The sequence below is a fragment of the Cricetulus griseus genome, chromosome 2, assembly GCF_003668045.3.
Source record: "Cricetulus griseus strain 17A/GY chromosome 2, alternate assembly CriGri-PICRH-1.0, whole genome shotgun sequence".
Classification (NCBI taxonomy): domain Eukaryota; kingdom Metazoa; phylum Chordata; class Mammalia; order Rodentia; family Cricetidae; genus Cricetulus; species Cricetulus griseus.
The window spans coordinates 340,541,679-340,568,075 of NC_048595.1; the positions used below are offsets into that span (position 1 = coordinate 340,541,679).

Here is a 26,397-nt window from a genome sequence, read left to right on the forward strand (position 1 = left end):
ATGTATCTATGGGAGTATCCAAGTGCATCATGTATGTAGTGTGCACTGAGTGCTTCCCATTCCTTCCTGCCACATGTTAACTTGAAGGTTGTGACAAAAGCCAGGGCAGAAGAGATCATTTCTATTGCAGGAGTTCATGTCTGACTCCCCATTGGATAAAGGATTTCTTATCCACTGACTTTTCTGGTAGTCCACAATGAGCAAGACACAATCATGTTTGTTTGGTCTATGTTGGGATCAAAACCAGGGCTTTACTCATGCTAGGCAAGCAAGCACTCTGCCACTGAGCTAGTTCATCCAATTGCCCGTCTGATGGCTGTGTTTGTGCCTCTTAATTTATTATCTTTTCCTGAAGAGATATAAGAAACCTTGTTCAATGAAGCCCCAAACTCATTCACTCACTCTTTGGGCTTTTGAGAGAGAGTCCCATTGTGTAGCATGGAAGGATTTACTCACTCTGGGTTTTTGAGAGAGTCCCACTGTGTAGTATGGAAGGCTTAGAACTAAGTATATAGCCCAGACTGGCCTCAAATTCACGAAGATCCCCTTTACCCTTTACCCTCCAAAGGTTGGGATTACAGGAATGTGCCTGGATTAGTCCTTCACCTGTTAAACATACAACATACCCACATTTACCTTGGATTTTATCAGTGACAGGATGCTGCTCTTGTATGGATTCGGAATGTCAGGATAACACTTCTCCTTCACCCTAGAAGAACAGAACAATGAAATTGAGAACAAATGCACAATTCAGTGGAATGTTAGGAGTGAGAGCTCCGAAGGATCCTCTATGAAGCAAAGGACATAACACTTCCTTGCTTTAATTTCCATATCGTAGGATGCATGAATACAGTATTGTTGCAGGCATTCCTTTGCTCTTTGTATATAAAGCATATACAAAGAGATTGCTGCCAAGCATAAGGTGGCATAAATAACTACAGCCATGGAGCAAAGTTTGAAGTGGTTCTTTTCCCAGTTTACTGATCCAGAAGGCAAAATTGTCCACCACATTACATACATATGCTCACCTACATTTCTTGAACCTTTTCATTGTTCTTTCCCCATATTATTGCATATCATTTCTGTTTCATGGTTTGTCTCTAAAAGCTCCCTCTTCACTTACCACTGGCTTTTCCAGTAGCACGCAATGATGATGAGCAAGACACAGAGAGTCATGGGTAATATGATCTTCAGCAGCATGTTGGCTAAAGAACAAGAAGGAAAGGGATCATTTTCACATATGCACTGGACTCCTTGAAAGAATAAAAGGGTATGAGGGTGAAGAATTTTCCATGCTTACTGCTCCTCAAATATATGTATTTATGCCAGATGCAATATGAGTTTTTTAAATGAGTTTAGTTCTGAAAACTTACTTCTCATGAATAAATAAGTCTTATTAATTAGATTTATAAAAATTCAACTGGGTGAAACTTACAGGGAAAATTCATTCTGACTTCTCCCTGACTCGGAAGAGAAAAGACCAACTAAGCTGGGTATGGGGATGCATACCTTTAACACTCCTCTAACCCGCAGGAGTTCAAAGTCAACTATGAGACACTAACCAGTGCAGGGAGCCTTTTGCTGTGAGTCAACACTCCATAGGTCAAACACATTAAGTCTGATAGGATAGAGCATAGCTGCCTGGTTCCTCACTCCCCACCCAAGCTTTGTAGTAGGTGGGAGTACTTTCCTGCCTCTCAGTGAGGACTGACTCCGTTCCTTAGTTGGGCCAGTATGATGACCGATGGCTGATAGCTGTGATCTAGGTAAGGGCTTCATTATGTTTGCACAGGCATTCTCCTCATTCATCCACCTTGAAAAGAAGACTTTTCATGTACTTACTGCTGCCCTTTACCAGAGAGCACATGACTTTAAAAGACACATATCTCCATTAGACCCAAGCCCGGAGGTCAGGGGGGCCCCGTCATCCAAGTCATGCTGACATGGGACCCCAGTCAGAAGACAAATGCTTGTCTGCCACAGAAGCTCTAAGGTGCTTATCATACATTAAAAACTGCTTGGGCTCAGGACTTCCTACCTTTTGATATTGTGACAACATTGTTACCTACAAATTTCACACTCAGGAACTAAGCAATGGAGTATAAACACACACACACACACACACACACACACACACACACACACACACACACAAACACACACACACAAACACACACACACATTAAAAAGTCACAATATTTTAAGTAAATTGGGCTACATTCGGAACTGTCCTGGGGTACATGTGTGTTGTGGAATACTTAAGATGTGTTACATTCTTTTATGCTGTGGAATATTAGTTTAATGATGCAAAGATGTGTTGCATTTTTTTAATGTTGAATTTGTTCAACTCTTTGAAGCTGTGTTACTTTGCCTGCCTAAAAAAACTGGCTGGTCTAATAAAGAGCTGAGTAGCCAATAGTAAGGCAGGAGAGGGATAGGTGGGTCTAGGAGAAGAGTGGAGAAATCTAGGCTCGAAAGAGAAGGGGAGAAATGAGAAAAGGAGGAAAAGAGGATGCCACGGGCCAGCCACAGGATAACAAGGAAAGAAAAGAAATACAGAAATAGAGAAAGGTGAAAGCCCAGAGGCAAAAGGTAGACAGGATAATTTAAGTTAGCAAAACTGGCTAGAAACAAGCCAAGCTGGGCCAGGCATTCTTAAATAAGAATAAGTCTCAGTGACTTTATTTGGGAGCTGGGTGGTGGGCCCCCAAAGAGTCAAAAAACAACCAACTACACATGTGACTTGTGGGCTGCAGACTGGACTTAGAGACAAGACTTGTAGTTAGTCTTACATTAAATTACCTGTGTCCATCTTAGACTCCTTCAATAATTCTGCTTTATTTCTCAAATATATCAAACATTACTATTTTTTTTAAAATCGTCTCCTTGTTTCAGTTGCTTGCAATTCAACGAATCAATCACTCAGTTGTGTGTAATCAACCTCCTAAGCAAATGACTTGGAAGGTTCTGAGGTCACTGTGTATGGACACGTGGACACTGTGTATGGACATGTGGACACTGTGTATGGACATGTGGTCACTGTGTTTGGACACGTGGTCCTATTCTACGTGTGCTTTTCCTGCCCTTCTCACTCCTTACCCAGGACTTCCTGGACTAGAAAAAATAGCTTGGTTTGGGGATGCTGGGTGTTGATTTGGAGACACTGGGTATTGGTTTGGGAACACTGGGTTTGGGTTGAGGGACATTGGGTGTTGGACAGTGCTGCAGTTTTAGAAGGGAGGATGGCCTGGGTAGAGATCCACACTAGTGTGATGAGGATTCTTGCTCTCAAGACCTGCCCTTTGAGTGCTATAATCAGTTTTAAAGTTTGGAAAAAGTATTGATTTACATATTTTTTATTGAAGAATAAATAGAGGACAAGTATCCACTATCAGAAATGCTTGGAGACAGAGGCTTTTAGCATTTCAGATTCCTTGGACTGGGGAATATTTGCATATTCGTAGTGAAATGTATGAAGAGAGTCTAATTACAAAATTCATACAAGATTCATCTCCATTGTATAGCCTGGAGGTAATTTTGTGCAGTACATTCAGTGTGTTCCATTACACAAGGCCTGAAGTTGAATTTTCCTTTTATGGCATGGTAGCCCTCAAAATGTTTTGATTTGGAATTTGGAATTTCACATTTAGCATATTCAGCCTGTGTGGGGGTGGGGGTTGAAGGGAGAGACAGAGATGCCATACAAACCACTGTTTTCACTCCTAGACACACCCATCTAACTAGTATACAGAGCAAGAGGAGCATCACCCAGGAACCCAGCCACTCTTTATCTCCAAGCAACCCATAGGCTAATCCTTTCAGAGTGTGACAGCATTCTCTCTCTGCACTCTAATAGAACTGCACAGCAGAACTCACACCTGCCATTATTCACTTGCAGGTTTCACTGTGTTATTTTATAACTGTAGAGATTGTATTTCCATTACTCTATGATACTCCATTGTGTGACTATAGCAGAGTAATGTACCCTTCCCAGGGGATGGAGAATGGATACTTCCAGTTTGTGAGCTTCATGAATGTGGGATTTCTAATAGTTGTCTGTAGGTGGTTTGGGGTGGGAATGTATACAGACATTTCTTTTCAAAAAATGAGGGTCTAAGCTCCACATTGAACACACACTTTCTTTAGAAGACACAAATGCTACCAGTTTTCCTAAGTTGCTTATGTCAACTTTCTCCCTACCTATGGACATCCAGGGCTACACAGAGAAATCCTGTCTTGAAAAGAGAGAGAGAAAGAGAGAGGGGGAGAGAGAGAGAGAGATTTTTTCCATTTGTTTTAGTTTAGTTCAACTACTTTCAGGTCAATTTTGAAAACAAAACTTCAGAATATAACCTACTTCTGTACTGAGGCTGAAAAGTTACTCCCAGTTCTACATCCCAACAACAGACCCTAGGTTTTAAGTACTGCAGAAGATGCATCCCACTCACCCAGTCTACTAACAACCTGGCTTCCCAGCAGCTACCTACTGCAGAGGCACCTACTGGGCACCCTCTGGATGGGTCTGGGGGTTGGAGCTGTGGCTTGTGCCACCATCCAGCCTTTCACCAGCCTGGAAAAAGATCAAAATGGAAGGAGCATCTTCTTCTGAGCTTGTCCTGCTTTTACACCTCATCAATCCAAAGGCATCTTAAGTTGAACATCATTTGGTGGGGAAACAGCTGAAGCCAGTGTGCTTGTTAAATCCAGGGGAAACATAGTTCCAAATGTTCAGAAGCAGAGGCAGACATGATAGTGGAGATGGGCACCAGGGAAGTCTCTAAATAGACTTCCTGGCCTCTGTGCCTCATTATCTTTATTTAGTACTCTAGTCACCATTCAAAGACAAAGTACCAGTTCACAAAGAGAGGGACCTGTTGTTAAATGGTACCACAAAATGAGCGAAAAATTCTGCACAACTTGGAATTTCCACATTGTATTTTTTTTTTGGTATTTTTGTTCATTTTTATGTTTTTTTTTATCAAACAAGTCTCCTTCTAGTAAATGTAAATTTTTCCCATTCCCAAGTAACAAGGGCTGAGGTGTGGTTAGCAAACTCACATAACATTCTGTTTTAATAAATACAGTGTGTCAGGGAAGTTGTGAATAATTGAAATATGTTCTTATTAATAACAGTCAATACAATTAATAAGGCTAAGGTCATAAGGTTTACCACAAAGATTAATGAAATCTTAAAAATATAAAGTTATCATTTTGTGCACAAATCAAATAAATTCAGAAGGTGGAGGGAAAATAATATAGAAATAAATTTAAAACTCATGCTAAGACTTGGTCATGGCATTCCAGCATTCGGTAAGTGGAGGCAGGAGGATCATGAGTTCAAGTTCATCCTTAGTTATGTAGCCTGTACTACATGACACCCCAATCTCAAAAAATCATCTCCCCATCCAACAAAATTACTTCAAAGTGGCAGCAGTGCTCAAATACTGTAAACCATTGGCTCAAATCTTAATCTGATTTGAATTCTGACATAGACTTAGAGACATCAGATCATGGTTTAGTCCCTCAGGCAGTTACCACTAGCACCTGCAGCTGCAGCTGTATGTGTCTGTGACGCCAGTTAGAACACTGCAGGTCTACCATCCTAACTAGTGTGACTGCCCTGTCCCATCCTAGCAGCTCAGATTTCAGTGAATGGATGCTGCATGGAGGAAGCTGGGAATTTCCAGCTGAGCCTTTTTTTTTTTTTTTTTCTCAAAGACCATTGTCTTCATGGTTTCTTCAGCCCAGCCCTTCTGTGAATTCTTTAATGGAATCCCCACCCCCCACCCACCAGTGCACACACTCATACAATGCTCCAAATCCTAGTGCAGCAAGAGAGTGGCTAGAAGTGCCTCCAGCAAGACTTCCCTTCATCTTTTAGGACCGCTCAAGACTGGATCTTGATTTCACATCAGGAAAGAATCTCAGGATGAACCAGTTGAAGCAGAATTGAAGCCTTTTGGGTAAATTTATTAAGACTTTAAGCATTGGGATTAAAAGAAAGAAAGGCATTCGGGAAGAAAGTTAAGAGACAGTCAAGATGGTTCTCTGAGGAGAACCATCCCAAGACATTCTCCCCAGCACCCTCCATCGGATTGCATTCTCTCCCCACCTTTCTGACAGTGGCTGTCAGAGTTGGTGATGGAAATACAGTTCCTACTATGTCTTTTCTTCCTCTATCTCTCAAGTCAAATGCATTTTAAAAAGACATATCTCTTCACCTGAACCCCTCCCCAACAGGATCCACAATCACAAAGCTGGTAATGTACCTGCCCAATCTACCTTACATTGCCAGGCTCTGACTATCCTCCCCAGACCCTAGCAGAGCAGAAAGCCACCAGTCAGCCAAGAAAAACGGGTAGAAGGAAGGCTGAATAGGAAGGCAGCCCATGACTACCCATGCTGGAGAGAGAAGCTGCCAGCCCTTCTGATGTCAACTCTGAAATATGCTTCCATTTTCAAGTCACCCTGAGACTGACGCCCAGAGACAGGCATCCAGGGTCAGTGATAAAGATGAAAAAAGGTTCTACATCGTAATTGGTCAGGTTACTGCTACTTTTACCTGGGATTTGGAACAGGATTCTGGGTAAACACTTATGTATGGAAGAGAGAGGACGAGATGGGGAGAAGAAATTATTGAAACGTACAGATCTAGAACAAATGTAGGCACTTGATCTTGAGGGCAAGATTTGATTTGGAGAAACTCACAGTTCTCATCCGGAGTCATGACCTTTGTGAATGTTTCATTGGGGCCTTGGCCAGCACTGGTGTACGGAGTGACGAGAAACTCATAGTGGGATTCTGGTCGAAGGTTTTCCACAGTGAATGCCTTTTGCTCGGGGTCTTTGATTTCATATTCACAGAGCACCCAATAATCTGTGATTGAAAATCAATGTTATCAGGATAACCATATTAACAGTGTGGGAGAGGGCCTGTGTGTGGAGTGTTTACCTAGCATACATGGGCCCTGGCTTTAGTTCCCACCACCACACACAAAAGCATGATGGTACATGCCTTTGATCCCAGCAGGAAGAACAGAAGTTCAAGGCCATCTTCAGTTACATAGTGAGTTCAAGCCAGCCCCGGGTACATGGAACTCTGACTTAATAAGAAAAAGAGAATGACTCATGGCAGAGACCTTGGGGGAGGGCAGGGCATGGAAAGACCCAGGTATCTCAGGACCATCAGCATTTTAAACCAACCTCAAACCAAATTATAATTTCACTGATTTCGAAGATTGCCACAATAAAGAAAATATCCACTAACCAGGGAATGGTAATCCTACAGGTCCACAACTCTGCCAAATACAATAAGCACAAACCAGGGAAGAAAATAAACCAACGCCAGAGATGTGGCTTAAAGACAGACTTCTTCCTCAGAATACACGGAAGGCCCTGGCTTTGGTCCTCAGCACCACAGATAAGGGAATAAAAATAAAAATAGCATTTTCCAAAGTTTTCTTTTTTTGTTTTGTTTTTTTAAGTAGGGGCTGGGAAAAGCAAGCAAGTTTTCCAAGTGGAAGAATTTCTTAAGGGGCTGATGGCCAGTCCTGCATTATTTTTGAAGTGAATCAAAATTCCACTTCCTGTACTCACACCCCTTTTGTTTGCTTATTGATTCTAAAATAACATGGAAATAGCATCAGCCTGGTCCCTGGCCTGGTCCCTAGCTTGGCCCAGTCACATAAGGCACCATTTCTGTGCTTTTTCCTAGCTCTGGGGAAGACTCAGCATCAATTTCATTGCTTTCTGAATGGTGCGAAGAGCTTAGGTAACAAAAGCAAGCATCACCTGGAAGAGTCATCCTTTTCCCTTTTGGGTGGCACTGCATCTCCTTGGATTTCAAGTACACGTGGTACCCTTCTATAAAAGCAGACTGGAAGTCGCTGTCATAACTGGGCCAGCTCAGAATGAAGGAGTTGGAAGTAAAGTTATTAATGGTCACTTCCGGGTTCTCCAGAGGAGCTAGGAAAGGAAGATAGGATAAGAACAAGTTATGATTTGGGAATGGTCTCAAATCATGCATGCAAACTAATCAGACCACAGGAAACTCTGGACACTAAGAGCTTATGTCAAGTTAAGGAGTCTTTCTTGTCTTTCTCCCTGATAATGTATACCCAGACACAGGAGAGCTGGGAGGGGAGGAGATGATGTGTACCCAGACACGGGAGACCTGGGAGGGGATGTGCAGTTGCCTCCTTCAAAGCTTCTGTAGATGAAGACATAAACATCCTGAGAGATTAAATAACTGAAATAACTTATGGAAAAGTCACGGCAGCAGGGGTGGGGGTGAGGCAGGGAGTAAAAACAAAAGGTATGTCTTAGTCTTGATTCTGGCCTTGAAGTCTCAACAGTATTTTCTGAACCTGAAACTCTACAGCCATGAAGAGGAAGGGACAGGAGAGGCAAGATGTGTTCAAAGATGTGAGAGGGGATTTGAAGAATCCCATGCCTGGAACAAGACAGTGCATGTTACCAGACACTCTGGCAATGTACAGGGTGAATCCTGGCCCGCGCACACTCGAGTGCGTGCACGAGCACGCATACACACACACACACACACACACACACACACACACACACACACACACACGCACACACACGCACGCACATGTATGGATAAAGACAAATACTTAGCTAAAATGAAAGTAATTCAGACTGGGCACAAGAGCATGGACACAAAAAGAGAGGTTTATGACTTGAAGCTACAAGCTGCTTGGAGATAGAATATAATTTCTCAGTGCAAGTCACTGTAATTATCCGATGATAGGTGACCTCTGGTGTCCGCAGAGGGAGGTACTTTCCAATCACAGAAGTTGCACTGTAGTCATTTAGTATTTTGTGGCATTAATCAAGAAAGCAGTTAACAAACTTTGTAGAGCGATATCCTATTTTTATTTAAAAGTGTGTATCCACATAGAGAAATGGGTATTAGTGTATAATAAAACACTAACTGGATATTGATCTTTGGGTGTTAAAATTAGCAATGATTACATCGTCTTTCATGTAACATTTTATAAATCACCTTTAATGAAGATGCTTCATTTATATAGTTTTGAAATTTTAATGTAATTTCTAAAATAAATGGGACCATAGAACTAAGCTTGGGAGGGGAATCTCCCTTTAGGAAGATTGTGAGCATATGGATGGCCCAGAACAAGTCTCTTTGAGGCAAGCCAACACCATCTACCTACCCAGTTCCTGGGTGTATCCCGTTTGTTTCTCTAGTAACTGAGCTTTCTGTTGCATAGATTTTTCAAAAATTCTGAAGTTGTACCGAACCCCTGGTTTAAAAGCACCTAGAGAAGAGAAGTCAAGGATTTTTAACAAGACACAATGACATCATCTGAGGTGAAAGAATGGACAACCAATGAGTGAGCCCTTCCCTAGTAGTTTATTTCTCAAAAATCTTTCTGTTTTTACTCCTCTACTGCTTCCCTCCTTCTGACAGACCTCAGAATCTGCTATGTTGTGATGACCATGGTGCTATCTGGAAAGTTCTATAGAGACTGCCATCTACTCTGGAACCAGGACCCTCAGCCTGCCCTTGTCTATGTGCATAGAACTGGTGCAGAACCAGGCCGGACTCACCAACTGCTCCAACACTGTTTTTGACATCAAATGTCCTTACAGTATTTGCCTTCTGTCCTTCCATTAACAATCGGGATCTTGAAAGCCTGGCTTCCCCTTCCTTCCTTCCTTCCTTCCTTCCTTCCTTCCTTCCTTCCTTCCTTCCTTCCTTTCTTCCCTCCTTTCTTTCTTTCTTTCTTTCTTTCTTTCTTTCTTTCTTTCTTTCTTTCTTTCTTCCTCTTTCACCTGCAGCCCTATAGTCAGCCTGCAAAGCTCTTGGGCCCTGAATCTACATCACTTTCTGGATCTAGCCAATTCCCATATCAGTCCTTCAGCCTGGTAGATGGTACACACCTGTTCCTCCTGCTTAAGCCACTCACTGGAGCTCCGTTGACTTCCCTAAAAGAGCAGGGATCTTCAAGTTGTAGATTCAATAAAAGAGGTGAGAGTTCATGCCTACAAGTTTATTGAAACTGAAAGCTGATTTTTTTCCCCCATCAGCTCTACGCCCTAAACATGTCCCAAGTATGTGCTGTTCTTTTCATCTGTAAAAGCTTTCTGTACATGGTTCCTGTGTCCCTCTACTTAAGAGGGGAAAATTATTAAAATAGGTACTTGGGTCTACATTTACATATTCTGCTGTAGTAGATTTTAAGCCCAGAGGTCTGAATCTATTCTCATGAAATCTGGCCTCCAAGCAACCACATTGAATTTGTCATTTCAACATGGTTAGCCTAGCATAGAGTATCTTTACATTAGAACAGAAGTCTAAGTTGAACTTGCTGCAAGGAGGATATGCAAGGAGGAGGGCTGAGAGTTCTCACCTGAGGTGATGTTGGTGCTTGTGGTATTGGGACCTAGGTTCTTCCATTGCAAATCACAGTGTTGGTCCCGGGAATGTACACACCAGTCCACAACATAGCCTAAAGCATCTCCAGATGTGGGCTCCCAAGAAATATGGAATCCATCCTTTGTACCTTTAATTCTTTTTTCATGGACCTCTTCTGTACAGAAACAAATAGAATAATACTCCTGATTCAGTTCATTGTATTTCTCTTGCAATTTCCAAGGAAGGGCATAAATCAACACGTGCAATGTTTGTTTATAATTTTGCTTTAAAATGTCTCTTAAAGGCTCCCATACCTAAAATTTTGATCCCCAGATTATGGAACTTTCTTGGAAGCAGAGAGATGTTGACACTGGAAGATGGAAGTTAGAATACTGGACATGCTATAAAAGAAGATATTGGGACTCTGGTTCTGCCCTCTCTCTGCTTCCCGAAAGCCTTGAGGTGAGCAGCTTTTGCTCCACCAGAAGCTACCTACCATGATATCCATCCTCCCCACAACCTCCAATGTACCAATCAACCATGATACCAGTCTCTTCAACCATGGATTAAACAGACTTTATCTTCTTAAAAGTTGTTTCTCACAGGTACTTCATCCAAACAATGGGAAGTTGACTAGCTATCTCACAGGTGAGAGCCTCTAATGACTATATAGGATGAGTGCAGGTATTCCTCACTATCTCCATTCTTTAAATCATATTTGCAGCTTCAACGACACAGCTGGATAAGCATTGGGACCCTAAGTTTGGAATGTCTACTTAAATGGTTCATTTGTAATGTATCTGTATGATTCACTTTCAAAAAATGCCTCCAGCAAGCGTAGGCTCAGCTACAATGAGCAGGAAACATTGGAACCTTGCTGACAGCTTGCTAAAGACACCTCTTCCTGCCACCGACCAAATGAAAAGCATAAAGTAGCAGATTACTAAGAGCCAAGCTTTCCTGAAAGGCCATCTGCCTGATACATTTTAAATAAACAGCATGTAAAACATTTAGATTAGTCCAGCACAGGTTTTGTTTGGAAAATGACAATGGTAAATGGCAGAGAGAAACGTAAGACCCACTGACATATAGGAGTCCATTCTCCCGATTGTTCAGCCCAAGAGGACACTTATGTTAGGGTTACAAAAACTTTTCCACACTCCAACAATGGCCATTCTGGGTTCACACCCAGTTTTGTAAAGTCATAAAATAAACTGCCTTGTTCCCACCATCCTGAGTTTCCAATGCTCTTCTTAGAAAACACATTTCTCACATCTATGAAAAAATGAAGAGGAAATGTCACTTTTGGTGTGAGACAGACTTGTTTCTTTGATAGAGGAGGGTGAGGAGGCTGTGTGAGCAAACTTGAACCGGGAACCAGCATCCTGAAGAAACTATCTTAAAGACCTTATGCCTAGAGCTTTACACCCTGCTGTGTGCTCCTGCTGTGTAATAATGTCATGACCCAGATGGATGAACAGCATCTTAGTTTCATGCTGATATTAACTAGTAATTAGAACTGTCCAATGTCACAGGATGCCCAAAGAATCTAAACTACAGTCTTTGGTGTGATTCTGTGGGAATGGGTAAAATTCTTTGCCCTCAAGGTCAAAGTGTGGCCCTGGTCCAGAGCAATAGAACTGGTTTCACAAAGGACAGTTCTTTTTTAAAAATAAAATGCTTTCTAATATGGTTCACTTAGCTTAAATTGAACTGGAATGGAACCACACAATCTTTCATAGCCTCACAAGCCTGTTACATTTAACAGCAAGAACTGAAGGATAGCATTGTTGCAAGGTACGTGACCTCAGCATGTCAACTCCATTTGCCTTTTGTTCACATGTATACCATTTCATTGCAGGTGACTGGGGATTTACTGTGCCAGGATTTTTCGGTGGCCCAGTCAAGAGGTACATTAATTCCAGTCTTGGTTTTAGGTGTCAGATCGCTTCCACTTTGTTCACTCTCTACTTGGTTGAGAGATTGGCAGATTATCATCTGCTGTTATTCTACAAACTTGGCCAAATTACATTGTCTCCTGGAAGAGTACATCAGCTACCCTTATGATGTCCATGGTCTCCTTTGCCCCACCACTCTCCTCCCTCCACACAGTCTCACTATGTAGCACAGGTTGACCTCAAACTCATGGTCCTCCTGCCTCAATCTCCTGAGTGTTGTGAATACAAGCATGCTCCATATGGCTGTTCCATAAAGTCTTTATACGTGACAACAGTGGACAAATAGTGGTTCCGGCACATGGTCCATATCCCACAATCCACAAATCTCTAGGGCACTGTCTTGACTCTCAGAGAGGATTTGCTATGGGATTGCATATACCCAAATGAATTTTATATCATCTCTTTAATGTGCTGAAACATCCAAGGATAGAGTGCATGGGGTCACTGTGAAGGCACCGACACATTGCAACCTGTGGCTATGCCCAGCTCCAAAGGAAGTATCTAATAGCACAGGGGTGCCTCAAGTTATGGTGTTATTTGTCTGTCACGACTTGAAAGTATCACCAATATTTTGCTCAAGAATGGAAGCCAAATTGACCCATGCCGACTCACCATGTCCGGAATCATTAGAGAGGACCATCACTGACTCAGGCGACACACCCACGCTGTTGTTGGCTGTGATGTGAATCTTGTAAGAACACGGGTCAAGGCTCAGCTGTGTGCCAAGGGCTGGTGCCGGTACAGAGTAGTGTTCTGACTCAGAGAGTCGGTCTTGGTTTTCTACAACTATATTATAGGATACAATTTTACCATTGGCCTGTGATTTTAATAGTGGCTGAAAAAGAAAAAAAAAGGTGATCCTTTCAAAATGAGCTCTACTGTAAAATTACTCTCTAATTACTTTTTAATTTTCCATCCCTTAGCTGCCCAATCCACATAAACCTAAGAACATATCCACTCACATACATACACACACCTATGTCAGTGACTCTTAAGATCCGCTTTCCCTGGGACAGACTGTACCCTGCTCTGCGTACCCCTAGATCTCAGATCAAGCAGCAGCTTTTCCCTCAGGGTGTGGACAGAACTCAGACATAGACTTAGCAGAGCCACACATATATATGCAGAGGCCAGAACACTGTGCCAAACTTGGGGGGAAAAGAAAAGCAAGAGGGTCTGTGGCCAGGTGCCAAACACCTCCTATCACCATGTTTTGATATGAGACATTAAAGCCAGCCTTCCAGGTTGTCATGCAGTGTATTGGGCCAGGCCGAAGGATAATGTCAGTCTTCCATTATAATTTAATAGCTTGATTTGAAACTTTTGTATTTACAGATAGTTAGGAGTAGGGTATGTGACTCTAGACATAGCTACTGGTCTTAAACCTTGCAAAAGTTATGGAGGGCCTGAGTTGCACATACAGAAAAGGTTCTAGCCATCAGAATCAGCTGTCAGATGGGCTCAGGGAAATTGTAGCCTGAGGACAGGGGTTTGGAGTGGCTCCTTCTTCCTGATGGCCAGCCCTGTGAGACTGACACCATGGTTTCTCATGGCTGGGGAGTACACTGCTATGCAGAGGCAGCAAGTCAGACCTGAAGCCTCACGCCTTACCTTCCAGAATAAGGTCACAACATAACTTCCATTCTCTGACCGAACTTGTCTCCATACATCAAGAGCCTGGGAGGGAGCTGAAATTAACCAAAGAAAAGTCCTGGGGTCATATTTGTGCCATGTTTCCCATGTTCTAAGACAGTGTGGTTCTCAACCCTCCTAGTGCTGCATGACCCCTACGTGTTGAACATCACTATTCTAAATCTTGCCAATTAACTTAGTCTAGGCTAAGTCTTGTTGGTCAACTCTCCCATTTCTGTGACTTCTGTCCATGAAGCCACAGCCATACTGCTCACTAAGTACTCAGAGAGTGGGCTTTAAATGTTTTCACTGAAGACAAGGTGCTATAATGAGTTCACAGACAAAAGATGAATGATAATTAGGTGTTTATTGGGAAAGAACTTACACAGGTAACAACAAGTAACTGTCAAGGCATTTATACTCCTAAGATGCAGTCCTTGCCTCCCCATGCTCTCCTCAACCCAAGGGGTCTCCAACCCCAGCTCCTTAAAATGGGTCACATCTGCACTGGTAACCATGTCCAAAGGGTGTGGCCACTGTTACAGGTTCACGGGCAAGATGTCACTACAATTCCCCTTTTGATCTAAAGAAGAAGGTCTAGGCTTTATACAAAAACTATATACAATGATAACAAATGTTAAGTATGCTCTAGGAGAAGGAAAGGTAAAAACATACACAATTTAAGATCTACTGCTGGGGCTGGAGAGATAGCCCAGAGGTTAAGAGCACTGGCTGCTCTCCCAGAGGTCCTGAGTTCAATTCCCAACAACCACATGATGGCTCACAGGCATCAGCCATCTATTATGAGATCTGGTGCTCTCTTCTGGTGTGCAGATATACATGGAAGCAGAATGTTGTATACATAATAAATAAATAAAATCTTTAAAAAAATAAAGACCTACTGCCAGTGAAGCAACATAGATCAATTGGCGTGAACTACATGTCCAGTCCCAGGGTAAAGGCATAACAGAGATTACTGCAAAGCTGTCCTAAACTAGAAAGTCTAAGTCTGTACCTAATATTTCTATCTAAGAAAAGAGGACAATAACTGTGACAGTTAAATCTTCAACCTTATCAAGGACCTGAGAAGGAAGATAACATTATTGGGGTAGGCAGGAAGTGCAAGTGAGCTATTTCCAAAAGGTGCAAGCGAAGACAGAAACAGCAGGCTACCTGAACAGTCATCCAAGGTGTCACAGCAGCACTGGGGCAACCAACTTTGTCTAAGGCCTAGAGTATCTGACAGACCAACACAGAAGCAGGGAAATTGAAAGACTGTCCTACCCTGACTTGGCAGGGTTCAGCAGTCTCTTTAAGTTTATCTCCTGCTAGCCCATTAGGACAGTATGTCCAAAGTCAGCGGTCAAGGTCGGGGCAGTTCTTTGCTCAAGAGGCCAGTGGCTGAGGAGGGTACGAACTCCAGAAGGAGTGTCATCAGTGCCCATCATACTCTTGGGACTTGGTGCTGTCGGAGCAATTGTGTCTCGTAAATGCCGTATTCTGTAGATCTTTGAAGTATTTGAAGATCAAATACCTATGTCTGACTAACCTCTTTGGTATAAGAAGCATGGGTAACTATACTCTATAGTTCTTAGAAACATAATTATTCAATGACTAAAGCTTCCCAAAATAATTTAGCAGGGGCAATTACTTCAAATATATATATTTCAACAACAGAGGTAGAAACTGAAATGTCTAGACCAGAGGTAGAACTGTATAGTGCTTCATGATAAAATATCCTAAATTGTGTCAATATACTCACTTTCTCTCTCTCTCTATATCTATATATATATATATATATATATATATATAATATATATATATTTGTGTGGAAAACATCAGAAACAGAAAGAGGATCCTACACAGTTAACATACAAAAATCTAATAAGTTATCTATAGCTAATAGTTACTAAAATTAGTTCACAAGAAGATGTGTTAATCTACCTATATTCCATCCTAACCATAACCTTCCCACCCATACTCTTTTTTTCTGAAATACGTTTATCTTTTTTTTATCATTTTTTATTTGAATTAGAAACAAGATTGATTTACATGACAATTCTAGTTCCCTTCTCCCTCCTGTCATCCCCTACCACCCTCCCCAACTAAAACCCTATCTATCACATACCCTTTCTTCTATTCTTCACCTGACTCAACCTTTCTGCTCCCTCATGACCTCTGCATCCTTCCTCTTCTTCCCTTCTCATTCTCCTAGCTCCCTCCCCCCTCTTCCCATGCTCTCAATTTGCTCAGGGGATCATGACCCTTTCCCCTTCTCCAGGGCACAATGTTTGTCTCTTTAGGGTCCTCCTTGTTTACTAGTTTCTCTTGTAGTGTGGATTGTAGACTAGTAATCATTTACTCTATGTTTAAAATCCACATATGAGTGAGTACATATCATGGTTGTCTTTTTGTGATTGGGTTACCTCGCTCAGAATGGTTTCTTCTAGTTCCATCCATTTTCCTGCAAATTTCAAGATTCCATTGTTTTTTTCTGCTGAGTAGTACTCCATTGTGTAAATGTATCACATTTTCTTTATCCATTCTTTGGTAGAGGGGCATCTAGGCTGCTTCCAGTTTCTGGATATTACAAATAGTGCTGCTATGAACATCGTTGAACAGATGTCCTTGTTGTATGAATGTGCTTCTTTTGGGTATATGCCTAGGAGTGGTATTGCTAGATCTTGTGGTAGACTGATTCCCATTTTCTTGAGGAGTCACCATACTGATTTCCAGAGTGGCTGTACAAGTTGGCACTCCTACCAGCAGTGGAGAAGTGTTCCCCTTTCTCCACATCCTGTCCAGCATAAACTGTCATTGCCCACCCATACTCTTAAACTTTTCTAAAAGAGATATCCATGTCTGACCATCACCTTCTATACCCAACCCTACACAACTTAAAACTAACCTAAAGCAGGTGATAATTATCCTTTTTTTTTATCAACAAGAGAAAAACAAAACCAAAATACCCTTAAAGCCAACAGTAGGGAAAGGGGGCATTGTTTTCTTAGAACTACTTCTTGCTGTAGTGGGGTGATGGTGATTCTATGGGATCCTGTAGGAAAAAAAAATGAAAGCAACAGTAAAGTCTCAAGAGGACTAGCTGTAACATTTGTAGCTCATCTCTAAGTGGCAGGTGATGTGTGACTGAAGCACTTATCTGAAGTTCTGGCCAGAGTGTTATAAGAAGGTGCACCATCTCAGCTAGCTCATCTAGAATCATATAGAGCAGTATTAGTCCCAATGGTCCTAGAATGGAATTTACTAGTTCAAAGACATCAAGTTGAATCAAGGGGAATCCAAGAAGTGGGTTCCATCTTCTTTCTGGAGACTTCAATTTTTGCTGTTAGGAAATTTTATTGTTCACTGTGGAAGACTTAAACATTAATATCAACACAGAAAGTTTAACTTTTATAGGTATGCATCCTGAGAATTTTTGGGGGATAACAGAGTTTTGACAAATAATAGTCTCTAGATTTTTTTCTTCTGTCTTATACCAATTGGCTTTTTGATATGAGACAGAAACACTGAATTTTATTTTAACAACATGCTTGAATTTAGAGAAGGAAAGCCAAATCCAACTCAAAAGTCAGCATTGACTTTTATGTGAATTGGGACTACGACTGTACTGGGAAGTAAGGAGATATAATTTAGGTAGAGAGATTTTACTACGAATAGATATTGATACCATGAGTCAGACCCTTCTTTGTTTGATGATTCTTTCTGGGTAGCTATCCATTCTTCTTTCGGCATCTACACCTCCAATGTCTTTTGGCTTCTTGAAGATGGGTGTTTTCTGTTTTCCTATAAAGAAAGAACACTCCCCCGACCTTTGTGACGTCTCCGTAGAACTTCTGGGATTTACTTTGGTGGATGACCTATCCTTTCTCCTCATCAAGAGGTTTCTCCTGTTCAAATCATATCTTGATCAACTTTGATGGTATCCACAGCTTTTCTTCTCCAGTAGAGAAAAAGGCGACGCCAGGCGTTGGTGGTGCAGGCCTTTAATCCCCAGCACTCGGGAGGCAAAGGCAGGTGTATCGCTGTGAGTTCGAGGCCAGCCTGGTCTCTAGAGCAAGTGCCAGGATAGGCTCCAAAGCTACACAGAGAAACCCTGTCTCAAAAAACGAAAAAAAAAAAAAAAAGGCGAAAACTCCTTCCCAATGTAGCATACTGAGGTCAATGCATCCTTGAAGTACACTGGTTGATTTAACTCAGAAGTTTTTTTTGTATTGTCCAATGTCTTTCTGTAGTTGTTTTTCCTTTCTCATTAGCAGTAAGATTAGTAAAGCATTATGCAATCTGTTTTTTTTTTTTTGGGGGGGGGTCTTGGTTCCCTCTGCCTATTTATAGAGCATTTCTTTAAAGTACAATTAGATCTCTCAACAACTGTTTGTCCTTAGGATTGTGTGGTTTAGTAGTAATATGTTTTATGTTATAATATTTTTAAAAACTGTTTCAATTTACTGGATACATATGCGGGAGCATTATCAGTTTTTATTTGTGCAGGTATACCCATAATAGCCATTACCTCTAATAGGTATGTAATAACAGAATCAACCTTTTCAGAACTCAGAGCAGTTGCCCATTGAAATCCTGAAAATGTGTCTATTATATGGTGCACATATTTTAATTTTCAAAATTCTGCAAAGTGAAACACATCCATTTGCCAAATTTCATTTCTATGTATACCTTTAGGGTTACTACATCCTGGTAAAGGAGTTTGATTATAGAAGGACAAGTAGAACATTTTTTAAAAACTATTTTCTTAGCTTGTTGCTAAGTGATGGAAAAAACCTTCTTTAAATCTTTGCTATTCACATGGTGTTTTTATGAAATTCTGAGGCCTCCAGCACACTTTTGTGAAGACAAATTTTTCCCTATCTTTTTCTTGTAAAGGTATAGTGAAAAAACAGTTTTTTAGATCAATAACTATAATAGACCATTCTTTAGGTATTAGAGAAGGCAAGGGCATTCCAGGCTGTAGAGAGCCTATTGGTTAAGTTACTTTATTGATGGCTCTTAGGTCTGTAAGCATTCTCCATTTTCAATATTTCTTTTTTAATAACAAATACAGGAGAATTCCAAGGGCTGGTAGATTCTTCAATATGTCCAACATTTAGCTCTTCCTGAACTAGTTTTTCTAGAGTCTCTAGATTCTAGAAGTCATAGGCCATTGCCCCACCCAGACAGGTTCATTAGTTAGCAACTTTAAGGGTAGGGTTTTTGGTTCCTCCGTTAGTTTGACACTTGTATTCTATTTTTGTACCGCCTGGATTGTTGGTGTCTGTTGTATATATTGCCTTACAATATTTTCCCATAAACATGAGTTTGTTTAAGGTTCATATCTGATAATGGAGGAATGTTTATCTGGGCATTCCATCTCTGTAATAGATCACTACCCCATAGATTCATTGTTATATTAGCCACATATTGCTTCAGCCTTCCTCTTTTTCCTTCTGGCCCTATATATTCAACCCATCTCATGCTTTGTTTTTACTGAGATAGGGTCCCAACCCCTAAGAATTGAATGTTTACCTCCTGAAGAGGGCAACTTGGGTGTCAAGATTCTTTGGTTATAATGGTAATGTCTGCTTCTGTGTCAAGCAAACCTTCAAGCATAATGTCATTTATCTGTACTCTTAATTTTGGTCCTGGATTATTTATAGAAGTCTGCCAAAATATATGTTTTTGTTTCCTTTATGAATATTTGATTCATCCTCCAAAGCTAATCTACCATCCAGAGGAGTATGATTTTTTACAATAGGCACTGGATTTTCTAATTGTTCTGGGGAGCAATGTCCTCTACAGTGATTGGGAATGACTGGACCACATTCAACATCAGGGCCTTTGAGAGCCCTCTCAAGGTAAAGGATTTCCTTGCTTGTCTCTGGTCGATCTACATTCATTGGTCCAGTGTTGGCCTTTGCTGAATCTTCTACATAATCCAGAAGGTTGGGGCCTTCTGTTTGAGTTATTCCTAGAAGAAGCATTATTTCTAGGAATGCCTTGTCTACAATTTCTTCTCAGATGCCCTATTCTACCACAATTAAAACACTTGGTATTTTGCCAGGCGGTGATGGTGCATGCCTTTAATCCCAGCACTCAGGAGGCAGAGGCAGACGGATTTCTGTGTGTTTGAGACCAGCCTGGTCTACAAGAGCTAGTTCCAGGACAGCCTCCAAAGCCAGAGGGAAACCCTGTCTCAGAAAAAACAAACAAACAAAAAAAAACCACTTGGTATTTTAATGTCTTTTCATACCTTTGGGTAGATTGCTTCTCCAACCCAAGCCTCAGTGTTATAACCGAAAGACTCAAAATTGGCTGTGTGCAGGATCCATTCATTCATTGGTGCTGATCTGATCTTTAAGAGCCCACGCACCTTTTTGCATTCTAAATTAGCATTTTCAAAAGCTAGAGATTCAACGAGTACTTGTCTAGTGTCTGGATCTGCTACCCCTATTTGTACCACTTTAGTCAATCTTTGCACAAATTCACTAAAAGGTTCTTTTGGGCCTTGTATGACCTTAGCATGTGATTCAATTCTTTTCTCTGGTTCTTGAATCTTGTCCCAAGTATTCAAAGCTGCTGTACAGCATAGGGACAAAATGTGTTCATCATATGCAGCTTGAGTCTCTGCATCAGCATAAAGACCCTCACCAAGAATTTTATCTTGGGGAACCTTATAGCCTTTCTTTGGCCTTGATGTTCAAGGGCTTTGGCCTCTTCCCTCCATAATGAACACCACTGAATCTGGGGACCGATTGGCTCCAATCATTTAGGTTTATTCTGTATCTTGTAGCCCATGACTCTGCTAACTGCCTCACATATGGTGAATGCATGCCATAAGAAACTACTGCTTCCTTTTAAGTCTTTCATACATATTGGCTGCCAATGACATTCCACAAATCCCTCTGGATGTTTCTTGTTTGTTGGCTTTTCAGTAATAGTAACGGGATAGACCACAGCAGGTAATGATGTTATGACCTTTGGTAAGTCATCTCTGACTCTGAAAGGTACTGGTGATGTTAAATCCCTTTCATTCTCTTTCATTTGTACTTCAGCTCCTCAGTGTCTCAGTTTTAAGGTTTTCTATGGCCTGTAATCTATTCACCATTGCTTCTCAGAGTGTTTGAATTTCCTAGACAGTATAGACTTCTAAGGATTTCATTAAATCAGTCAGTTTCTTATTCTCTTCTTTCACATATGATTCTAGTGATTTAATATTTTCATCCTTAGAGGCCATCTGGATGGCATGTAGATTGCCTTCCAAAAACAATGTTCTATCTGCAAGCTTGTCATTGACCTCAGACATGGAACCGATTTTTTCTGTTAGTAGTTCATTATTTTGTTCCATTTTCCGTGTTCTGTTTGTCAAATAATCAGACATGGAACAATTTTTTTTCTGTTAAGAGTTCATTATTATATTCCATTTTTGCATTCTGTTTGTCTAATCATCATTGCTGTTTTCAATGGTCTGAATCCTTTTTACTAAGCTCTCATTACCAGTCTGTAAAGTGTTTTCAATGGTATGAAACTTTTCTAATAAGCTTTCACTTCCAGTCTAAAAAGACTGTATGATTCCTATAAGTTCCTCATTCTTTAAGGATATTATATGGATGACCAACCTAATAGTCTCTACAGCTGATAGTAAGTTTGCTTCTAAAATCCCATCCATATAAGAAACAAAAAGATTTTTTACTTCCTGTATAGTAAAATTATCTGCCATTGGTATGGAGTAGTTAAACTTATGTATTTATTTGTTTATTTATTAGTTTAAATTGCAAAAGATGAAGTCATTTACCTTAAGTAGGGTTCTGGAAAATTGATGTCTGGATGACTGTTCACCAGTTGGTCTCAAATTGTAATAACTATGTTTGGCCAGCAGGTGTTGCAGCCGTACTGCCAAAGTGAGTCCAGAGGGAAAAGCCTCCGGTCTGATTTTTTTTTTTTTTAATGTGTTACAATCTGTAATTTCTAAGCCACACTCAACAAATCCAAACAAATGAAATTTTGTTACATAGACGAGAAAGGACGCAGCCTGTGGAAACCATGGGAGCAAACGGAAATGTCGGCAGTGCCACAGAGACCTAGCACAGTCTTGCAAACCCGCCGCAGAAAAAAAAACCATGGCTTCTTCCCACACGCTTGTGCGGGCAAATCACAACACATAACTTCCCACTTGAGCTAGCAGGCAAATCCTCACACGTGGACAGATTAAACCTCGGCACTCATGCTCGCTAATGTACGCTGGGCTTCGGGTGACAGCAGACTCCGGCAGCACAGACTACAGAAGTGTAGATTGTCCCTTTGTGGGACCCCCAAAATGCAGTGAGGCTGTGCGCAGTTGACCCAGGGTCATGGAATTCTGGCCAGCTAGACTACTAAGGCAGCCCTGTGGGCGGGTCATGGGAATCCACCCACTCATGTGCCAAATGAAGGCGAGATATTAAAATGAGTTCACAGACCCAAGATGAATGATAATTAGGTGTTTATTGGGAAAGAACTAACAGATAATAACAAGTAACAGTCGCAGTGTTCCTGATCGAAGGATGCAGTCCTTGCCTCCCTGATGCTCTCCACAACCCAAGGGTCTCTGACCCCAGCTCTTCTACCTTAAAACAGGTCTCATTCGCATCTGTACCCATGCACTGTTACAGGTTCACAGGCAAAATGTCACTACATTTTACTGTCTATATTCATTGTACATGACACCATGTTACATTGAAAAACATTTCCATTTAAGTTTATAGTAGGTTCTTTAAAATCAAAGATCAACTGCCCTTGAACACAATACCAAACTTGAAATTTATAAATGGGCCCCAGAGCATCTGGAAGTGACCAAAGAATTTTCATTTGTCAGAACAATTCTAAGAGGAGTTAGGTCAGTCCCCACCCCTTTTCTTTTTTTTCTAGACAGCAACCCATTGCCATGTGGAAGGCTTAGGTAGAGAAACCTAGGCCTTTGGGAACAGGAAGCCTAAGGGCTCTTGCTGGCTTTCAGGATTTCCTCCAGCTTGCCCCTCACTGGAGTCACAACCTGGAAATACTTTGTTCCCTCTGCTTCCTGATCCTGTCAAGTATCTCCTGTGGACACACAGGAGACCTGCTGCCTGGTCCCCAAGTCATGGCACCATGTTCTGCTTTCAAGAGTCTACTTTATGGTCTCCATACAAATAAACTGGAAGACGGAATCACCGCAGCCAGGTCTTGGTTCATCTAACTTTGAAAGCCTAGCTCATGCTCTGGGTAAGCTCCAGAAACACTGTTAGAAGACTGAAAAGGGAAGTAAAAGCCCAGAAAACAACCTGCTTAAATGTCATTGTCTCTTCTCTCTGCACTTCATTCAGAAATTTATGTAAACTGAGAGTTGATTTGTACTGCATCTGTGCTTACTCCATTGATATATTAGGAAGACTCATTTTCTTTCCCATCTATCTATCTATCTATCTATCTATCTATCTATCTATCTATCATCTATCCATCTATCATCTATCTTTATCTGTTTATCTATCATCTACCCATTATCTATCTATCATTATCTATCTATCATCTATCCATTATCTATCAGTATCTATCTATCTATCTATCTATCTATCTATCTATCTATCTATCTATCTTTTTATAGGTGAGGGATTGAACCCAGGTCCTTGAGCATACTAGGCACATGTACTGAGCCACCCCACAACCCAAGCAAGCTGAACCAGTCTTTTAACCCAAGACCACTCTGGGTACCTCCCTTTAAAACAATTTGGGAGTGAATGCCAGGGCAATCACTTACTCTGCCTCTCTGCCTTAGTGGTCTCCCATGGAACATGAGAATCAGAACAGTTCCTGTGGTAGATTATTAATTTAAGGTGTGCAACTTTTGTTTATGTTGCATTTGTTTAACTATGTAAAGCTGTGATTCTTTGCCTGTCTAAAAAACCTGGTGGTCTAATAAAGAGCTGAACAGCCAATAGCAAGGCAAGAGTAAGAATAGGCAGGGCTAGCAGGCAGAGAGTATAAATAAGAGAAACGAGAAAGGAAAGGAGAGCAGGAGAGCAAGAGAGCAACGAGAGGAAGACATCAGGGGTCAGCCACCCAGCCACCCAGCCACCCAGCCACCCAGCCACCCAGCCACCCAGCCACCCAGCTACCCAGCCACCCAGCCATCCATGGGGTAAGAAAGAAAGTAAGATATACAGAAGAAAGATGAAAGGCTAGAGGGAAAGGGTTAATTTAATGTTAAGAAAAGCAAGCTAGAACTAGGTCAAACTAAGGCTGGCCACTCATAAGTAACAATAAGCCTTGGTGTGCATATTTATTTTGGGTGCTGGGTGGTGGGCCCCTCAAAAAATCCAAAAGAGAAAACAAAAACCAAAAAACCAAAAAACCATTTCAAACAACAAGTTCCTGCATATGTAACAGGGAGTCAAAGTATCACAATCACAGATGAACTGCTCCTATTGCTTGTGTTCCTAATGTTCATTAACAGCATAAACACAGTCGAGTCCCTTCAATTCTCTCTTACTAGTTGTCTTATCTAAAAAAAAAAAAAAAAAAAAAAAAGGATGGCAGCCTGTAGGGAGAGACCCTGGATACTCGTACCACTGAATGGGCGTGGTCAGAGGTACATAGAAGGTGTGTGGAATAAAGGGCTGAGAGAGAGGGCACAAGCTCTCTTGGTTCCTGTTGGGTCAGAGAGAGCAGCTGACCTTGATCCCCGGAGCTGGAACTTGGGGTTATGTTTCCCGTGTAAGTGGCTTCTCCCCAAATAAAATTAACCTATATTATCGAGTCCCTTGTACCTTAATCTGTTCATCCACAATAGCCATGATTTCTTATCTTGAACTGGAAAGGTCTGAGAGCTGGGCCAGGCCACTTTGTCTCCCGACACCCACCTAAGTCCTGTGACATAGTTCTTTGGAGAATAGCTATGTATACTCAGGACTGAAGAAACCTTAAGTACCAAAGACAATCAGAGAAGAACCCAGTGTACTAGCACTGGGATGAATCACTTATTAATAAAGATGACTGTCCCAAAGACCATGCCTTCCCAAGGACTGTCTGATGCTATGTGGTATAAGGCCAATGCTTTCCAAGACGCTGATTCATTCTTTTGTCCCCAACCCTAAGTCAAAGACCCACACCCAAATCCAAAGTGAACCCAGGGGTAGCAAAGAAACTACCTGAGAAAACACACACTAGAAATAAAACTGTTATCAAATGCCTTTGCTCCCTAAGTATTTAATCTAATTTTAAAGTATGATATTTTCTTTGCCTTAATACTTTCCTCTCAGTGTTTAGCATAAACAAGACTTCTGAAGGAAGTTGACCCATGCGTATCATGAGGCTTAGACTGTGAGTTCAATGCCAGGGAGCTCCACATACCAGCCTCAGGTGTGCAGAACTCCTTTTGAGCCCAGTCACTCCATTTCCAGAAGTGGTTGGCATCCGCACAGCGCACTCGAGCCTTGTACTTTGTGTCTGGCTCCAGATCACTGAAGAGGTAGCTGGCACTCATGTGGACAGAAACATTGTGCTCCTGAGTCAAGAAGGTGAAGGAAAAACAAAGACTATAGCTGTGTTTGTATTGCAAAGCTGAATCAGAACACGGTCATCTTTGATTTAGAAGTCTGGGTCTTCTTAAGAGGGATTTTTTTTTTCCTTAAGGTTTTCCTTTCAGTGCTAAATGTTTAGATGAATGTCAGGATCCCTTTCAAATGATCACCCATACTGTGAACAAATGTTGAAATAAAGGCCTAATAGAGTGAGTTTTCTTACTTTTAGATTGTTCTTTTTGGCTTTGGGTAAGTTCTTGTAAGGTAGCCCTGGCTATCTTGGAACTCACTATGTACATTAGGCTGGCCTCCAACTTATAGTAATCCTCCTGCCTCTGCCTCTCAAATGCTGAGGTTACAGGTGTGCCCCAGCATGTTTGTCCTGAAATAAGACATTTTTTATTTGTATTTTGATTGTTTTTACAGATGGAGTCTCATTATGTAGCCAAAGCCAGCTTCAAACTCGTGATCTCCCAAATTAGCCTCCTGCCTGCTAGGATTATAGTTGTGTGACACCCAAAATTAAATTAGGAGAAAAAAAAGCTTATTTGGCCATCTCTCTGTTTAGGTACATCAAGATTTTTTTAAAGTAGGAAACAAAGAAATGTTCTTACATGTATCACTTCCCTTTCATGTTGGAGTTCAATCTGACACAAAAGTATGTAGTTGTTTCCACGGGAGAGCACCTTCCAGGTCATGTTGGCTTTTCTAGCATCTATATTTTCCAGGGTGACATCATGGGGAGCCTTTTGATGAACTGTCAATAAGAGGAAAAGGAACAAAGGAGAGAATCAAGCAGATCCAAACAGAACTCAGTAACACTCAGTAAATAAGCAATTTATTCTGTCACTTGTTTGTTCGCCAGT

At 41.3% G+C, this 26,397-nt stretch overlaps 1 protein-coding gene across 6 annotated transcripts in view; it reads right to left on the reverse strand.

Moving 5' to 3' along the window:
- Osmr (oncostatin M receptor) overlaps positions 1-26,397 on the reverse strand; it is a 65,808-nt gene that overhangs the window by 2,216 nt on the left and 37,195 nt on the right. For 5 of the 6 annotated variants that reach the window (XM_027401341.2, XM_027401344.2, XM_027401345.2 and 2 more), the window contains 10 exons: positions 26,146-26,288; positions 25,362-25,515; positions 13,968-14,044; positions 12,969-13,191; positions 10,394-10,573; positions 9,194-9,298; positions 7,791-7,964; positions 6,709-6,876; positions 1,124-1,205; positions 637-709 (listed from right to left, as the gene is read on the reverse strand). In XM_027401341.2, coding sequence (XP_027257142.1) covers positions 637-709; positions 1,124-1,205; positions 6,709-6,876; positions 7,791-7,964; positions 9,194-9,298; positions 10,394-10,573; positions 12,969-13,191; positions 13,968-14,044; positions 25,362-25,515; positions 26,146-26,288 — 1,379 coding nt within the window. Of the gene's footprint in view, positions 1-636; positions 710-1,123; positions 1,206-6,708; positions 6,877-7,790; positions 7,965-9,193; positions 9,299-10,393; positions 10,574-12,968; positions 13,192-13,967; positions 14,045-24,277; positions 24,514-25,361; positions 25,516-26,145; positions 26,289-26,397 lie in introns of those variants that run through there. The other variant, XM_027401346.2, reaches the window with a different exon arrangement.